Below are 17749 nucleotides of genomic sequence, written 5' to 3' on the forward strand. Positions count from 1 at the left end.
GGCACATTTTGAGTGCTGCCCCGCCGCCAACCCCCACCGCCATGCCTTGCTTTGCTTCGCCTCACCTCCCCCCCTCCCCCCCCCCGCCGCCACCACCTCGTGCCTTCTCGCACTCTTCTTGCCTCACAACCCCCACCAGCCGAAGCCTTCCTTCAGCGCTATCTCTGGCGTAGCCGCATTCTTGCTCTGCTCTTCTTGCTCCTCCTGTCCTGTGCATGCTGACGCTCCTTCTCAGTTTCATGTAAAGGAGGGTCAGCGTGCACAGGACAGGAGGAGCAAGAAGAGCAGGGCAGGAACGCGGCTGCGCCAGAGACGGCGCTGAAGAAGGCTTGGGCTGGGGAGAGGGGGTGGGGACCCCCACCAGCCAAACCAGGGGCCCGGACATAATTTGCGGGGGCCCCGGCCCCCATGCTCCCCCGTAGCTACGTCCCTAAATTCTGCGGTTTTCGGCAGAATTAGCAACTTTACCTGGCAGCTACCCTATGCAGTAGAAATGCATCCATTTCATGAAATGTTACATGGCTGAGCTAAGCAGAGAGGGAGGTGAGCACCCCCTTATGTTAATTATTCACTGAAGGAAATACAGGCAGGCTGATGGAGCCACATTTATACACTTTGAGGGATATTATCCACTAAAGGGGATAAAAGTAAACTGGGTTTAGTAACATAAGCACACAGAGGAAGCAGCTAATGAGGGGGGTGGGTCTGAGAATTTACTCTCCATAATAAAGAACATACTAACAGTGACCTGGTGACTGGGAAGGGGTATTTGGGTCTACAGGTTTCTGTTACTTAGATATTCTGTGCTTGGCTTTTGTTTGAGCCAGGAGGTTGCCCTCTATTGGGAAAACCCTGGAACTGTGGGCCACAGAGCTCTGTTAAGAACTGGTATACTGGACCACAGCAGGGAAAACTACCCCATGGGTTCTTCTTGAAGACCAGCAGAGAAGAGGTTGCCCTCTACAGGAGAGTCCTGGGACTGTTGGTCACAGAGTTCTGTTACAGGCTACTATCTGGACCACAGCAGGGAAAAGTACCCTATGGGTTCTTCCTGAAGACCAGCAGAGAAGAGGTTGCCCTCTACAGGGGAGTCCTGGGACTGTTGGTCACAGAGCTCTGTTAAGAGCTCGTATTCTCAGCTACAGCAGGACCTCGAGAAGATGGAAAGATTAGCAACCCTTGGGAGGTGCTCACGACAATCAGGATAAAGCAGAAGGCTTGGGGATCCATTCGGACCCCAGGTACAGTGGCAGAGAAGGCCCTTGGGAGTGGGTTCAGGGCATATCAGCCCATGCAAAGCCTATGGAGGTATGAGGAAGTGCCAAAGGCCCAGCGGCAAAAGCTTCTGGGGATTGGTTGACACTGGGAGCACAGCAGCTGTTCACAGGGTGCAGATCAGCACCAGGAGCTTGGCAACAGGGACTGGCCAAAAACCAACCCGGTTCAGTTTCCCTTGCATCTCTAGCAACCACCAGCCCAGAGTGCTCCAGCAAGAGGGTGAGATTTGGGGACTGGGTAGGGGAGGACCAGGGAAGGACAGGAGCCCAGCGGAGGAGGTAGCTCCAGGAAGAGCAATCAGCACCTGGACCTTGGCAACAGGGATTGGCCAAAAAGCAACCTGGCTCAGTTTCCATTGGATGTATAGCAGCCAGCAGCCCAGAGTGCTCCAGCAGAAGGACAGGACTTGAGGACTGGGTGGGAGGAGGACCAGGGAAGGACATAAGGAAGGAGTAAGGAGTGGAACAGAAGGCCACACTGCCAAGCCCACACAGTTTAGACTCACCTAGAGTGACAGGAAGGAACCAGGAATTGCTGCTTACGCAAAAGGACTAATGGATTCAAAATGAGCTGAACCAGTTGGTTAAAAGAGTAGTTGCTATAAGGGAGGTAATTGGTTATAAGTGTTGGTATTAGACTGTGTGATATATGGATTATGTTCATCCATGCGTTTCAGAGGTTATCTCAAAACAAAACTTTAAACATTGCTAATCTTTCGATGCCTTTCTATAAAAGTATAGCAATACCTGTACATAGTTCAATAAACTTGTTCAACTTGTGGTGGACAGCTTTGTTCACAGAGGACATTTTTGGGTTTCCTGGGGGAGGGAGGAGAGAGAAGTGGGTAACCCCACCCACTAACACTTTTCTTCCACAGGAGGAGGTATCAGACACTAAATGCTCATGGGACCGAAGGAGCCTGCCCACGGGGGACTCTAGCTAGGTCGGGCAACAGATCCAGAGACCCCCACAAGGGGGTGTTACATCTAAATGCTAGCGCTAAATATTGGCTGGCATCCATATAATTTCCAGTGGCCATGAACAACCTAGATAGTCAATGCTGGCACCCAGATTACTCCTGACATTGAACATCCAAGTCAAATTCTGCGCACAGTGATCAGCGCCTTAAAGATCGCCGACCGCTGCGGGCTAAATATAGGGCCTGCTATAACCTGTGTTTAAAGGCAAAGGAAAATGTTAATGGTTTTAATGGTTCATACTTTACCTTTTAACATCTCTTTGAACTCCTGCAGTAAGACATCATGAGTGACTTCAGCTCCAGCTGGTCCTGGAGGTCCCTGGGGACCTGGGGGCCCTGGTGGTCCTGTAAGGCCACGCTTAGAAAGCAGCCAAAAGAAACCATAAGAATCAAATCCAGTCAGCAGTCTACATTACATCATAACCTCTAATCCCTCAATTCACCGGTATATCATTTATATCACTGGTTAAAACATTTGGATTCCATACTAGGTAGAGAGAAATAGTTGGCCTATAGCGTTTTGAAGGTCATTAGTGACACTAAAGGTGAAAGGACAGCAACATGCAAGCATAAGAAGCACAAAACATACCAACCCTACTTTTCTAGGGATTCTCAGTGCAATCTACTAGATCAGCATACAATGGAGGCAGCATATGCAAATCTCTCTATTCATTGTGGATATCTGAAAACCAGATTGGGTGGGTGTGTCCCAAGGATGGAGTTGAGAACCATTGCTCAAGATTGAGAGTTACCAGGAAACAATTATCTAAATCTCACGTCACTCACTGATACTCCTTGTGACTGGACAATTCACATTACCCCAAATACCAACTTAGAAGTAAGGCCTATCGTAACTCATCCAAGGCATGCGTTTGGAAAAGCTGAGAAGGGCATTTTCGATATGACGTCCAAGTCAAATTGTAGACATTTTGCTGAAAACATCGAGAAATCTTATCCTGAGCATGGAAAGTTTTGAACCGGAAATTTTGTTTCGAAAAATCGCTATTTTCTAGACCTTTTTTGCTCAGTGCATCCTTCTCTAGGTATCATTTTGGCCTGCCCAAATCCCGCCCAAAACACCTCTCCAACACACCCCCTTGTGATTTAGAACTGAAGAGAAAAATATCTCCAATATGAGTTTCAAAAATTGCAACTTGGATGTTTTTGTGGAAAAAAAAATTCCATCTGCCACTCTGTGCTGTTTTTGAGACGCTTTTGTCTTTTGAAAATGAGCACCTCAGTGTATTAAATGCAGCCCCTATAATTCCAAATCTCTGTAATGTAATAGGTATTTTGAGCAAGTCACTTTTTCTCCCTTATCTGTGTCTTCTAACATCGTTTGTTAGAACTACAGCAATCCAGTCCATGACGTCTCCAGATCGGACTCACAACACAAAACACAAGAAGACAACATCCTTAAAAAATAATCATTCTTTTCCAGATTCTCAGCATTGCAGCATGAGCTCCAGAATCCTTAGCATCTGATAAAAAGGACTTAGGAGGTCTCAAAAGCTCATGTATTTGCAACATATTTCATGTTGGCCCAGTGTACAATAGCACAAGAATTCAGTTTTCACCAGGACCTATGCCCATTAAAGAGTTAACTTTCTTAACTGAAGACCCCAAGGACAGCAATTTCATCACTGTTATTGGATTACTGTAATATTTTGTCAGTTACCATAACATAAGAGTAGCCATACTGGGTCAGACCAATGGTCCATCTAGCCCAGTATCCTGTTTCTAACAGTGGCCATTCCAGGCAGAAACCCAAATCATGGCAACAATCCATGCTACCAATCCTAGGGCAAGCAGTTGCTTTCCCATGTTTGTCTCAAAAGCAAACTACAGACATTTCCTCCAGGAACTTGTCCAAACTTTTTTTTTTAACCAGACAGTCTGACAAAAATATTTCAGCTGGTTCTGAACTTGGAGGTTATAGATTGTCATGAGAAAGCTAGATGAGGAACAGTAATGCGATTGCTCAAGCGTTTACACTGGCTGCCTGTAAAACTCCATGCACAATTCATGCTGACAACCTTTATCTTACATGCTAAGGAATATATGGGTGTCTCTAGCAATTAGCGCACGCTAAAAACGCTAGCGCACGTTATTAAACATGGCCCTAAATGTGTCAAATAGAGTGGAATGGAATATCCCTTTAAGAAATTCGAAGTCTACTCACTAGAAGATGACCATAGTGGAGGAGTGGCCTAGTGGTTAGGGTGGTGGACTTTGGTCCTGGGGAACTGAGTTCAATTCCTACTTCAGGCACAGGCAGCTCCTTGTGACTCTGGGCAAGTCACTTAATCCTCCATTGCCCCATGTAATCCGCATTGAGCCTGCCATGAGTGGGAAAGCGCGGGGTACAAATGTAACAAAAATAAAATAGATAATATTGGAGATTCTACATGGAATGTTGCTATTCCACTAGCAACATTCCATGTAGAAGCCTGCGCGGCCACATTGGTGATCTGCAAGGGCTGACTTCTACATGGAATGTTGCTAGTGGAATAGCAACATTCCATGTAGAATCTCAAATAGTAGCAACAGTGGAGGAGTGGCCTAGTGGTTAGGGTGGTGGACTGTGGTCCTGAGGAACTGAGTTCAATTCCCACTTCAGGCACAGGCAGCTCCTTGTGACTCTGGGCAAGTCACTTAACCCTCCATTGCCCCATGTAATCCGCATTGAGCCTGCCATGAGTGGGAAAGCGCGGGGTACAAATGTAACAAAAATAAATGATGCAGGCAAGAGTCTTTTCTGCTGTGGGACCTTTACTTTGACTATTGCTAGACGCTCAAAAGAAAATGAAAACCTAGTTCCCTGTGCTTAAGTCTGGCAGCATGTTTGATCTGCAGTCATATTAGAAGGGTGGAAGTGAAGCTTGTCGGGCTGTTTTTTCATCTCTTAATTGTGTAAATTGCAAACCACTAGAGATGTGTCGCTTCTTGTCTTTTTCAAAATAGAACAATAGAAAAAAATCTAGATATTTTGGTTTTTTTCATTGTGCCATTAATAACATGCAGTCTTACAAAAGGTGCAGTATTTAAGAATAGTAATGCACTAATAATAACCCCCCCCCCCCCCCATTTTAAAAAAAGCCATGCTAGCAGCTGCCGGTGCAGTAACATCGACGTAGTTCATTCAAAGTAAATGGGCTGTGTCGGCATTGTCGCGTAGCAGCCTCTAGCACAACTTTTGTAAAGGGGGAGGGGAGGGAAGAGAATACCGAAATTAAATACTTCTTAAGATGAAGTAAATGAAACGAGAAACTAAACAAGGTGAAAAATTGTCCAGTGCACAGCCTTATAAACTGCTGGGAAGGACTCTTGGGCCTGATTTAGCAATGTACAAACTGCTAAATTAAATTAAATTTCATAATTATACCCCCTGTGGCAATCAGGGGGAAAGCTTTATGGATTTCACTGATGTTTAATTAGAAAATTGGACTGGCAGGGGCCTCTATTCTTTTTCCAGCCTAACCAAATAAGTGTTATATTTGGAAAATAAGTCTATGCTTACCAAAGGGTATGTTTACTAAGGTGCGTTAGCATTTTTAACATGCCTGTAAATTTAAGGTACGTTAAACGCTAACGCACCTATAAATTTCTATGGGCGCATTAGCATTTAATGCGCGTAAACCATTTATGCGTGTTAAGAATGCTAACGCTCCCATAGCACCGCTTAGTAAACATAGGCGCAAGTCAGGTATCAAGGTTTGTACTATCCATGATCAAGTGCACCCTAAGTCAACAATAATATTCACAATCAATAGACATCTGAAGGGTAACTTTATAAGAGGGTGCCATAGTGCCTAGTTCAAGCAGGCAAGTAGCTGCCTATTTAGGTGCTATGTGATAAAGACACATAGATGCCTATGGAGTTATTTTCGAAGCATATGGACGTCTCTAAATACCCAAATGGACGTCCACGTGCCTGAAGCATCCAAATCCCAATTTTGCAAAGGCAGAAAACGGTCATCCAACACAGCAGTATGTCCATACAGCAAATGGGGGTGTTTTGGGTGGGGCTTTAGAGGGCCCAAAATCAGGACGTCCAACCAGCAATAACCAAATTGAAAGAAATGTCCAAGTCTAAAAAGAAGGACATCCTTAGAACTTTTTTCATTCATGTCTAGGGAACAAAAGCATGCTCTCATTGAGCAGCTGGCCACTGGAGAGATTAAGGTATGACACATCCTTAATCCCCCAGTGGTTGCTGCCCCCTCCATCTCCCCAAAGGTGAAACTGGAAAGGAATAGCAGGCTCTGTGATAGTTTCAGGTACTATAGGCATTCTGAACAAAGCAAAATGTAGATCTGAGGCATAGCCTAGTAATTAGTGCAATGGGCTTTAACCCAAGGGACCCAGGTTCAACTCCCACTTTAGTACATAAGTACATAAGTACATAAGTAGTGCCATACTGGGAAAGACCAAGGGTCCATCTAGCCCAGCATCCTGTCACCGACAGTGGCCAATCCAGGTCAAGGGCACCTGGCACGCTCCCCAAACGTAAAAACATTCCAGACAAGTTATACCTAAAAATGCGGAATTTTTCCAAGTCCATTTAATAGCGGTCTATGGACTTGTCCTTTAGGAATCTATCTAACCCCTTTTTAAACTCCGTCAAGCTAACCGCCCGTACCACGTTCTCCGGCAACGAATTCCAGAGTCTAATTACACGTTGGGTGAAGAAAAATTTTCTTTTTTTTCTTATTGTGAGCCCTCCAGGAACAGAAAATACCTACAGTGCAAAAATATATAAGCCACCTGCAAGTGTGAAGGCTATTGAAGTGGTGTACATTCAGGTACAGTTGGTATTTTTCTGTTCCTGGAGGACTGACAACTACAAAATAAAAGAGTTAAAGTGGGATTTGCTCCCGGAGCCCTTGGTTTCAAGCCAACTGCACTTACTGCTAGGCTGCCCCTCTGCTCTGCAGGGATGTCTGTGTGTGGTCATTCTTCTAAGAATGCTGCCAGTCAGACGTCCTTATCCCTGCTTTTTTGCCATTCATATGTTGGACATTCCAGTTCGTAAAATGGCTGTTCATGATGGACGTCCTCAGCACATGGATGCCCATCTCACATTTTTTCGAACAGGAAATCCTGAATACATGTGAGATGGACGTCCGTTTTGGATGTTATGAGCTGGACATCTCTATTCCGATTTGGACATTCTTTCGAAAATGCCCCTGTATGTAATTCTTTATAAAATATTAGGGTAAGTGGCAGAAATCGCCCCTACCTTGCAGGTGTGGACATTTACATCTGCTGTTGGGCAGATGAATTTATGGCCATTGATAACTTCAGTAAAGAAAATCCAAACTGTATACTTCTCAATCACATTTGTTAACTTCTGACATTGCCTACACAAACTTACTAATTTCTTGTCTTTGTCTTTGCCTTTGCATTTTTTTTTGGAATTGTTGCCATCATCACGATGGACAAACCTAATCCATGTTTGCCGAGGGTCTGTTATTTCTACATCTGGTTCTTCTGAAAACTGTAAACAGAAATATTATAAAGTTAAATGGATCTAACTATTCCAAAAATGAAATAACACACGGCTGAAATCAGAAAACTAAAGCAGGTCAGGAATCTCAATGCTAACTGTGAATCATGTGGAGACAGAGAAGTATGAAGAAATGCAATCGGAGACCAGAAAATGTGGCAGACAGATACATAATATTTCCCATCACTTTTGGTACCATAGGCTTAATTAAAAGGAATTTTCAAGCACACCGTGATAAGTTGCCTATATATGTTACATCTTATGAACTCCAAAGGAAGGTGTCTTTGGCACAATGCAAGCATTATGGTGAATGTAGGCAGTAAATTTGAGAGACTGAGATCATCCACATAACCTGGCTTAGAAGTGAGATTCATTACTGTCATGAGATAACGCAAAATGAAAGAAAATCAGAAAAACAATATATAAATGGGCTAAACACAACAAACTTGGCCTGAACCCAAGTAAAACCGAGCTTCACCGGGTCCCTAACACAAGTGGATACATACCTAACATCAAAATCTCTTTTGGGAAGTACGAACTCCCCCTCAAATCACAAGTCAGGAACCTTGGAATACAGTTAGATTCAACATTTACTCTGATTCCCCGATTCCAAGCAACCTTCTAGGGCTGCCTCTACTATTTGCGACAGATACGCTGCCTCTCTCTTTACATCAAGAAGATAATTCTTATCCCAGTTGTGCATACCATGATAACATCAAGACTGCATTACTGCAATGCACTATACAACGGTCTGACTACAAATGGCCTGCACCAGCTCCAGTTGATTCAGAATGCTACAGCAAGAGTCATAGAAGGTTGCAAGTGATGTGACCACATCATACCATTTTTGCAAAAATTTCATTGGCTACCAGTACAATACAGGGTTAAATTTCCCCAATTCCAAGCAACCTTCTAGGGCTGCCTCTACTATTTGCGACAGATACGCTGCCTCTCTCTTTACATCAAGAAGATAATTCTTATCCCAGTTGTGCATACCATGATAACATCGAGACTGCATTACTGCAATGCACTATACAACGGTCTGACTACAAATGGCCTGCACCCGCTCCAGTTGATTCAGAATGCTGCAGCAAGAGTCATAGAATGTTGCAAGTGATGTGACCACATCACACCATTTTTGCAAAAATTTCATTGGCTACCAGTACAATACAGGGTTAAATTTAAAACTCTATGTCTGATCTTCAAGGCCCTTAAAGGAAATGGCCCTGAGTACCTGAAGAATAGGATGATCCTCTACACACCGCCAAGGACACTAAGGTCCTCTCAAGGACCATCACTAACCACACCCTCTCCAAAAGATATTACATGATGTGATACCCGAAAGCGAGCCTTCTCCGGAGTAGCCCCCATACTCTGGAAGGCACTGCCTGAAAGGCTTCGCTTAACACAAGACTACTTCAGGAAGCAGGTGAAAGCTTGGCTCTTCAACTAGGCCTTTAACGGAAGAAGTAACTAACTTGATAGTCTCACTCACACACACAAGAAGTGACAAGGGCTGCACATACAGCAGCAAGACATGTTTATCCACTCATACCCTAGCTAATATTTAACCTTCTCTCTGACCTCATGTGCAACTTTCTTTAAATTAGTCACCCTTACTTTCTAACTCTTCTTACTCTCTTACCTATCTATATGTTCCATCTTTGCTTATACCCTTCACTATCAATTAAAAAGTTCTATTACATATTATGTTGACATTGTAATTAGTATACCACGCCATGCTTTGTATTGTTACTTTAATATTTTTACTGCTGCAATTGCCTATTGCTCATGTTTGATCTATTCTTCCTGTACACCACCTTGAGTGAATTCCTTCAAAAAGGAAGTAAATAAACCCTAATAAATAAAAATTGAGCAAAATATTAATACAAACTAGTCTGATGCAAAATAAATTGAAAAATACAAGTGGAAAAAAAAGACCTCAGTGAATTTAACAATCACCTAGAGACAGTGGCGTAGCCAAGGGTGGGCTGGGGTGGGCCCAGGCCCACCCACTTTAGGTTCAGGCCCACCAAGTAGCAGCACACCTATAATGTGTCTGGCAGGGACCCCAAGCCCCACCAGCCCAAAACTCCCAACAACTGTTTGCTGCCGGTGAAAATCTGCTATTTAAAAGCTATACAGGGGAGAGGGGATGTTTGAAAGACCACATGGCATGCAGGCGAGAGAGGGAGAAACCAAATCACTTGTAGGACAAGGCAGAGTTCTGCCCACCCACCTTGGGTCCAGGCCCACCCAAACTTGGGTGTCTGGCTACGCCCCTGCCTAGAGAAGAGGATACTTTTGTGTTGGATAAGGTCAGGGACTTGAGGGTTAAGGGGAAAGGTCATCGCCTTTTTGTTCAGAAAGCCATTTTGGTGGGAAAGAAATATATTCTTCAACTCTGAATGCAAAGAGATACTCTGTTGTTTTGCCATTGGAGGAATTAGTTGAACGCTGTTATGATGTGGGAAGCCAGAGAGGTAAACTTTACTCTTAAATGCAGAAAATGTGTTCTTTTAATTTGGGAAAACTATGTACAGTCATTGGCCCCGAGAATACAAGAGACTAATTTTAAATAAATTACACGTATAACTGACAACATGCATACAGATACTGTATTACTTTTACTTTATTTTTGCCATTAATGGACATCCCTTCTGAAACTGATGATTGACAGAGCTAATGAGGGGTGAGGGGATTAGGGGAATTTGGGAGGGATGGGGGAAGGGGGATTCTGTGGGGATTGAGGGGACGATTGTTGAGTAGATCAGAGGCTATAAGAAACGAGGAATCTTGTTGGGTCTTAAGGGGTTTTGATAGATAATGTGGAAATTTGTATCAGGCAAAGAGATGATTTACATGAATTGTTAAATTTATATTGGACTGTTATTTTATAAGTTCTGTATTTGATTTATGGAAACAATATAAATATTTTACATAAATGACTGTAGGATGAATCACCATTATAGGTCAGCAAAATCTCCACATGTGAAACTATGGTCAAAGTAACATCAATTCAATAAATCAAATCAAAATTATGAATGTCCCTGTAATTCAACCGTGCATTAAATAAATTTAAATGTAAAGACAAATACTTAGCTTCAGCTTCTAAGCATCCAACACAGTTGTCCAGTAGCTGGACTTGCCAAACAAGCATATGCAAATGGAACCATTTGGAAACACTACGCCCAATAAAATTATATTTTAAAAGCAGCAGTGCACAATATGACCTTTTAGTCTCCTGGGTCAGATCCAAGCATAGGGTCTGAGCCATGAGCAGAGGACTTTTGACTGAGGCTGACAATCTGTACTATACAGGTAGTTAATACCCGGCCACCTCACCCCATTGAGGACATGCAGATGTGTAAGGACCACTGCCAAAGCAGAAGGATTAAACCTCCTGCATAAACACAAAACACATTTTAATACATCCCAATTTCCTACCATCACTTGACACAGAGGTCAGGAAACATTTGTGCTAAGAGCATTTGTTTTCTGTAAGGGATGTTGCTGTTCTCCTCCTGGCCAAACCTGAAAGTACCATTAACTTATTTCTCTGCAAGACTGAGCTCCATCCAGAGAGGCCACTACAGCTGCCCATCCTGCACAACACCAGTTCCTCACAGCCTTCACAGAAATAAAGTGAGTTTCACACAACTCAGAATAATGAGTTGTGGCCTGGAATCCAGGCTTGTTAATAAATAGCCTAAGAAAGAATCTTAAACGATCACCCTGTTCCGTGTCGAGTGTTACATGTATCACCATTAAGCAGACAAAAGTAGGGGTGATGAAACCACTGTCACACTTCAAATGGGAATGAATTTAAGAGGGGCTGGGCAGGTCTTCTATCCTAGAAAAAGGTATTTATAGAGAAAACAGAAAATAGTTATTTCTTTTTGCTATTTAAGAAACTATAATCCTGTGTTTCATTGAGAAGGAATTACTCTAGCAGGGGGCCCTTATGGCTGGTTTTCCAAACCAAGATGCCAAGTAAAACAGAGCAAGTGCTGGAAAAGTGAGCGTTAAAGTCATCATCAGCTCAAATCATAGTTCAGACTGATCTTGAGCTTGTTCTGCATTCCCCCACCCCTCCATCTTGTGTTATGCATAAGAGCATAAGAGTAGCCATACTGGGACAGACCAATGGTTTTCAACAGTGGCCAAGTCAGGTTACAAGTACCTAGCAGAAAACCAAATCGTAGCAACATTTCATGCTACAAATCCCAGGGCAAGTAGTTTCTGTCCCATGTCTGTCTTAATAGCAGATTATGGACTTTTCCTCCAGGAACTTGTCCAAGCCTTTTTTAAACCCAGATACGCTAACTGCTGTTACCACATCCTCCGGCTAAGAGTTCCAGAGCTTAACTATTCGTTGAGTGAAAAAAAATTTACTCCTATTTGTTTTAAAAGTATTTCCATGTAACTTCCTTGAGTGTCCCCTAGTCTTTGTTCTTTTGGAACGAGTAAAAAATCGATTTACTTCTACTTGTTCTACACCACTCAGGATTTTGTAGACCTCAATCATATCTGCCCTCATCTGTCTCTTTTCCAAGCTGAAGAGCCCTAACCTCTTTAGCCTTTCCTCATATGAGAGGAGTTCCATTCCCTTTATCATTTTGGTCGCTCTTCTTTGAACCTTTTCTAATTCCGCTATATATTTTTTTGAGATACGACGACCAGAACTGAACGCAATACTCAAGGTGCGGTTGCACCATGGAGCGATACAAAGACATTATAGTATTTTTGGTCTTATTCACCATCCCTTTCCTAATAATCCCTAGAATCCTGTTTGCTTTTTTGGCAGCTGCCACACACTGAACAAAAGATTTCAGCATATTATCCACAACGATACCTAGATCTTTTTCTTGAGTGCTGACGCCCCAGGTGAGCCCTAACATCAGGTAACTATGATTCGGGTTATTCTTTCCAGTGTGCATCACCTTGCATTTGTCCACATTAAATTTCATCTGCCATTTGGATGCCCAGTGTTCCAATTTCCTAAGGTCTTCCTGCAATATTTCACAGTCTGCATGTGTTTTAACAATCTTGAATAGTCTTGAGGCATCTGCAAATTTAATCACCTCACTTGTTGTTCCGATTTCCATATCATTTATAAATATGTTAAATAGCACCGGCCCCAATACAGATCCCTGTGGCACTCTACTGTTCACTCTCCTCCACTGAGAGAGATAACCATTTAACCCTACCCTCTGTTTTCTGTCCAATAACCAATTCCTAATCCACACCTGAACCTTGCCTCCTATCCCATGACTCTTTAATTTTCTCAGGAGTCTTTCATGAGGAACTTTATCAAAAGCCTTTTGAAAATCCAGATATACTACATCAACCGGCTCACCTTTATCCGCATGTTTATTCACGCCTTCAAAGAAATGAAGCAAATTGGTGAGGTAAAACATCTCTTGGCTGAACCCATGCTGACTCTGTCCCATTAAACCATGTTTGTCTATGTGTTCTGTAATTTTATCCTTTATAATATTTTCCACTATTTTGCCCGGCACTGACGTCAGGCTTATCGGTCTGTAATTTCCCAGATTACCCATGGAACCCTTTTTAAAAATCGACATCACATTGGCCACCCTCCAACCTTCAGGTACTATGGACGATTTTAAAGCCAGGTTGCATATTATTAACAGTAGATCAGCAATTTCTCAATTTGACTCAGTACATCTTCCAGGTTCACCGAGATTTCTTTCAGTTCTTCCGTAACATCACCCTTGAAAACCATTTCCGGTACAGGAGAATTCTCTTACATCTTCTTCCGTAAAGACCGAAGCAAAGAATGAATTCAGTTTCTCCGCTATGGCCTTGTCCTCCCTTTTGCTCCTTTGTGATCTAATGGTCCCACAGTTTCTCTCACAGGCTTTCTGCTTCTGATGTACCTGAAAAAGTTGCATTCAAAATGTACTAACAATAAAAGCAGGTGGGTATTAAAGGAGAGCAGGCTACACTGATTGTACCAAAATAGTTCTGATTGATCAGAAAAGTACTGAAAGCATATTTTATAGACATCTTTGTGCACATTCTTTAAGCACCTATGCAGTGTCCATCTTTACCTATCCCTGACCTATGCAGTGTCTAGCTTGACCTACCCCTGAGATCCTGACCTATGCAGTGTCTAGCTTAACCTATGCCTAAGATCTTGACCTGTGGCACTCTACTGTTCGAAGTGTCGATGATCAATGTGTCCTGCAATTCACACTAATTCTCGCAGCTAGCTGCGTTCTTCATCGACGCACGAGCCGATGACACAAAATTATTCAGGGTCGTCAAGTCGCAGGAGGAATGTGAACGATTACAGGAGGACCTTGCGAGACTGGGAGAATGGGCGTGCAAGTGGCAGATGAAGTTCAATGTTGGCAAGTGCAAAGTGATGCATGTGGGTAAGAGGAACCCGAATTATAGCTACGTCTTGCAAGGTTCCGCGTTAGGAGTTACGGATCAAGAAAGGGATCTGGGTGTCGTCGTCGATGATACGCTGAAACCTTCTGCTCAGTGTGCTGCTGCGGCTAGGAAAGCGAATAGAATGTTGGGTGTTATTAGGAAGGGTATGGAGTCCAGGTGTGCGGATGTTATAATGCCGTTGTATCGCTCCATGGTGCGACCGCACCTGGAGTATTGTGTTCAGTACTGGTCTCCGTATCTCAAAAAAGATATAGTAGAATTGGAAAAGGTACAGCGAAGGGCGACGAAAATGATAATGGGGATGGGACGACTTTCCTATGAAGAGAGGCTGAGAAGGCTAGGGCTTTTCAGCTTGGAGAAGAGACGGCTGAGGGGAGATATGATAGAAGTGTATAAAATAATGAGTGGAATGGATCGGGTGGATGTGAAGCGACTGTTCACGCTATCCAAAAATACTAGGACTAGAGGGCATGAGTTGAAGCTACAGTGTGGTAAATTTAAAACGAATCGGAGAAAATATTTCTTCACCCAATGTGTAATTAGACTCTGGAATTCGTTGCCGGAGAACGTGGTACGGGCGGTTAGCTTGACGGAGTTTAAAAAGGGGTTAGATAGATTCCTAAAGGACAAGTCCATAGACCGCTATTAAATGGACTTGGAAAAATTCCGCATTTTTAGGTATAACTTGTCTGGAATGTTTTTACGTTTGGGGAGCGTGCCAGGTGCCCTTGACCTGGATTGGCCACTGTCGGTGACAGGATGCTGGGCTAGATGGACCTTTGGTCTTTCCCAGTATGGCACTACTTATGTACTTATGTACTTTATCATTTACTAATGGTTGATGAGAATCTCTTTAGCATACTGTGCCTTGGCCAAACCTTGGTGTGGTGGTAGAGAAGAAGTCACAGCCAGGGATACTTGGGACCCTACTTAGTGGAGGAGTAGCCTAGTGGTTAGTGCAGTGGACTTTGATCCTGGGGACCTGAGTTCAATTCCCACTGCAGCTCCTTGTGACTCTGGGCAAGTCACTTAACCCTCCATTGCCCCTGGTACAAAATAAGTACCTGAATATATGTAAACCGCTTTGCATGTAGTTGCAAAAACCTCAGAAAGGCGGTATATCAAGTCCCATTTCCCTTTCCCTAGATTCTGTTGCTACTATTTGAGATTCTACATGGAATGTTCCTATTCCACTAGCAACATTCCATGTAGAAGCCTGCCCTTGCAGATCAGCAACGCAGCCACGCAGGCTTCTGTATCTCTGAGTCTGACATCCTGTACATACATGCAGGACGTCAGACTCACAGAAACAGAAGCCTGCGCGGCCGCGTTGCTGATCTGCAAGGGCAGGCTTCTACATGGAATGTTGCTAGTGGAGGAGTAGCCTAGTGGTTAGTGCAGTGGGCTTTGATCCTGGGGAACTGAGTTCAATTCCCACTGCAGCTCCTTGTGACTCTGGGCAAGTCACTTAACCCTCCATTGCCCCTGGTACAAAATAAGTACCTGAATATATGTAAACCGCTTTGAATGTAGTTGCAAAAACCTCAGAAAGGCGGTATGTCAAGTCCCATTTCCCTTTTCCCTTTCCCTTAATTAGAAAAAGAAATCCTAAGTATAAAGAGGTGCCCAGGAGGTAACAGTAACCAGACTTTGTTGCTGTAATGCTATGGATTTACAGCCTGCCTCACTGACACAGACTACTCAATAAATCGTAACAAGTAAATTAAACCTTTATTAGAGGTGCTAAATTCTACAATGATTAAGGTATATACAATGATTAGCTATATACACACAATAATGAGAAACAATCATAAACAATCATTACATCACTGGTCTCTACAACTAAGCAATGCAAATAGTTCTTAGACCAGGAAAGAAACAATACATACACTATACATACAACATCACTGGTCTCCATCATCCAGGCTCTTATCATCAGCTGGGGGGGGGGGGCCCGGTTCACAGCGAGAGCTAGGAGCTTCAGACCAGGAGCAGACCTTCTGCATGATACGTCTGCCCACTGATGAACTCCCACCCTGCTACGACAAGCCCTCCCTTTTTATTAGGCTCTGAGTGCATATTCAGAGCTATGGAAAGTTACAGAATGCTTCTCTATTTAGCACTGTGGGAACATGGTCACATGCTTTCCAAAGTCCAGGTGGCCAAGCTGGGCCCAGAAAAACAAGTGCCATCCTCCCCTTCACATACCAAATTAGTTAGAGCTGTGTCTTATCTTCTGCATCCCAACTTGTTCTCACACATTCAAAGTTAAACAACCATTTTTAAACAGAATTACTTCTAATCAACAATACAGACCCCGAGTGCACTGGTCGGTCCAGACAGGGTTGGAAAACAATCTTTAAAATTCACTTCCCTTACAGTTACCCCTTCCTGGGGGGAGGGAGGAGGGAGAGAAGGAGACCTCCCCCTCCCCCCCTTCTTGGAGGTGGATTGCAGCTAATGGATGCTAAGTTATCTGGGCGAGAGGAAGGCCAAGGGTAGGATCAGGCTGATGAAAAGGTTGGGCCAACAGATAGAGGTTAAAAGGGGGCAAGCCAGTGTCTCGACCTCTTTCCCATTTGTGCTGACCCTTTCCCCTGCCTGATGGAAGTGGAAACAGGGAAGAGGAAGCAAAGAGGTTGTGGCAGCTACAGGGAAGCAGATACCAAAGCCAGTAAGCATTGAGCCCCAGAAAAGGAGTATGGAGAGAAATGGTATCAAGGAAAGGTGGGAAGCAGGTGTTAAGGTGCACTGGGAAGGGTGCAGGCTGGCCCTTGATGGCAACACCAGTCACAGCATCACTCAGGCTGGCCCCAGATGGCAAGCTCAGGGAATGGCTATAGAGAACTGAGACTGGTTTGGCTTATGACGTCAATGTACAGATCAATAAAGCTATAACCTTCTATTGTCCATCAACAAAGTGTATGTGTGTTTATTAATGTGGTGTGGAAGGGAGAGAGCTCACGGTTGCCTGAGTTATCTATGTCAGACACAACCTATTTTATTGTAGAGTTTTTTTTCTATCCCGGGTCCTCCCTGCTTGTACTTGCTGTTGGCCTTCCAGGACCTTGTCCTGTCTTCACCACTAAGTCTGCCTGAAACCAAAATGAAGGTAATCTTAGCCATTTTACCCCATCATTTACTCACATTCCATTGTAATTAAGTAATTAGTGTCAAAGACAGAGCTGTCAGGCTCACATCCCTCCTGACAAGGCTGGGTCAATCACTCACTAATAGAACTGCCAACAGGGTAACAGTAGATGAGAAGGAAGGGGAACATAGTAACACTGCAGATAAAGACCAGTAAGGTCCATCTAGTTTGCCTAGTAAAGTGACCAGAGTCGTACCTGCTGGTTCATGAAGGCTACACTCCTCTATCTCTATGCCTTTTTTGAAGTGTGAAAGTCAAGTTTTGCTTTGAGTCCATCCTCTTCTAAAAACAGGCATCCTCTGTGTTTATCCCACTCCTTTTTGAATTCTGTCACTGCTTTCGTCTCCACCACCTCCACAGTGAGAGAATTACAGACATCTACTAGCTATTGCATGAAAAAGCATTT

The 17749-nt window shown here is 43.6% G+C and overlaps 1 protein-coding gene across 2 annotated transcripts in view; it reads right to left on the reverse strand.

Annotated features, from left to right (window-relative positions):
* The window catches only part of C1QTNF12 (C1q and TNF related 12), a 104244-nt gene that overhangs the window by 53819 nt on the left and 32676 nt on the right, over positions 1–17749 (reverse strand). Inside the window, exons 3-4 of one of the 2 annotated variants that reach the window (XM_030186119.1) lie at positions 7635–7757; positions 2504–2615 (exon numbers count right to left, since the gene is read on the reverse strand). In XM_030186119.1, coding sequence (XP_030041979.1) covers positions 2504–2615; positions 7635–7757 — 235 coding nt within the window. The remainder of the gene's footprint in view (positions 1–2503; positions 2616–7634; positions 7758–17749) is intronic. The other variant, XM_030186120.1, reaches the window with a different exon arrangement.

This window comes from Microcaecilia unicolor, chromosome 13 (genome assembly GCF_901765095.1).
Source record: "Microcaecilia unicolor chromosome 13, aMicUni1.1, whole genome shotgun sequence".
Classification (NCBI taxonomy): domain Eukaryota; kingdom Metazoa; phylum Chordata; class Amphibia; order Gymnophiona; family Siphonopidae; genus Microcaecilia; species Microcaecilia unicolor.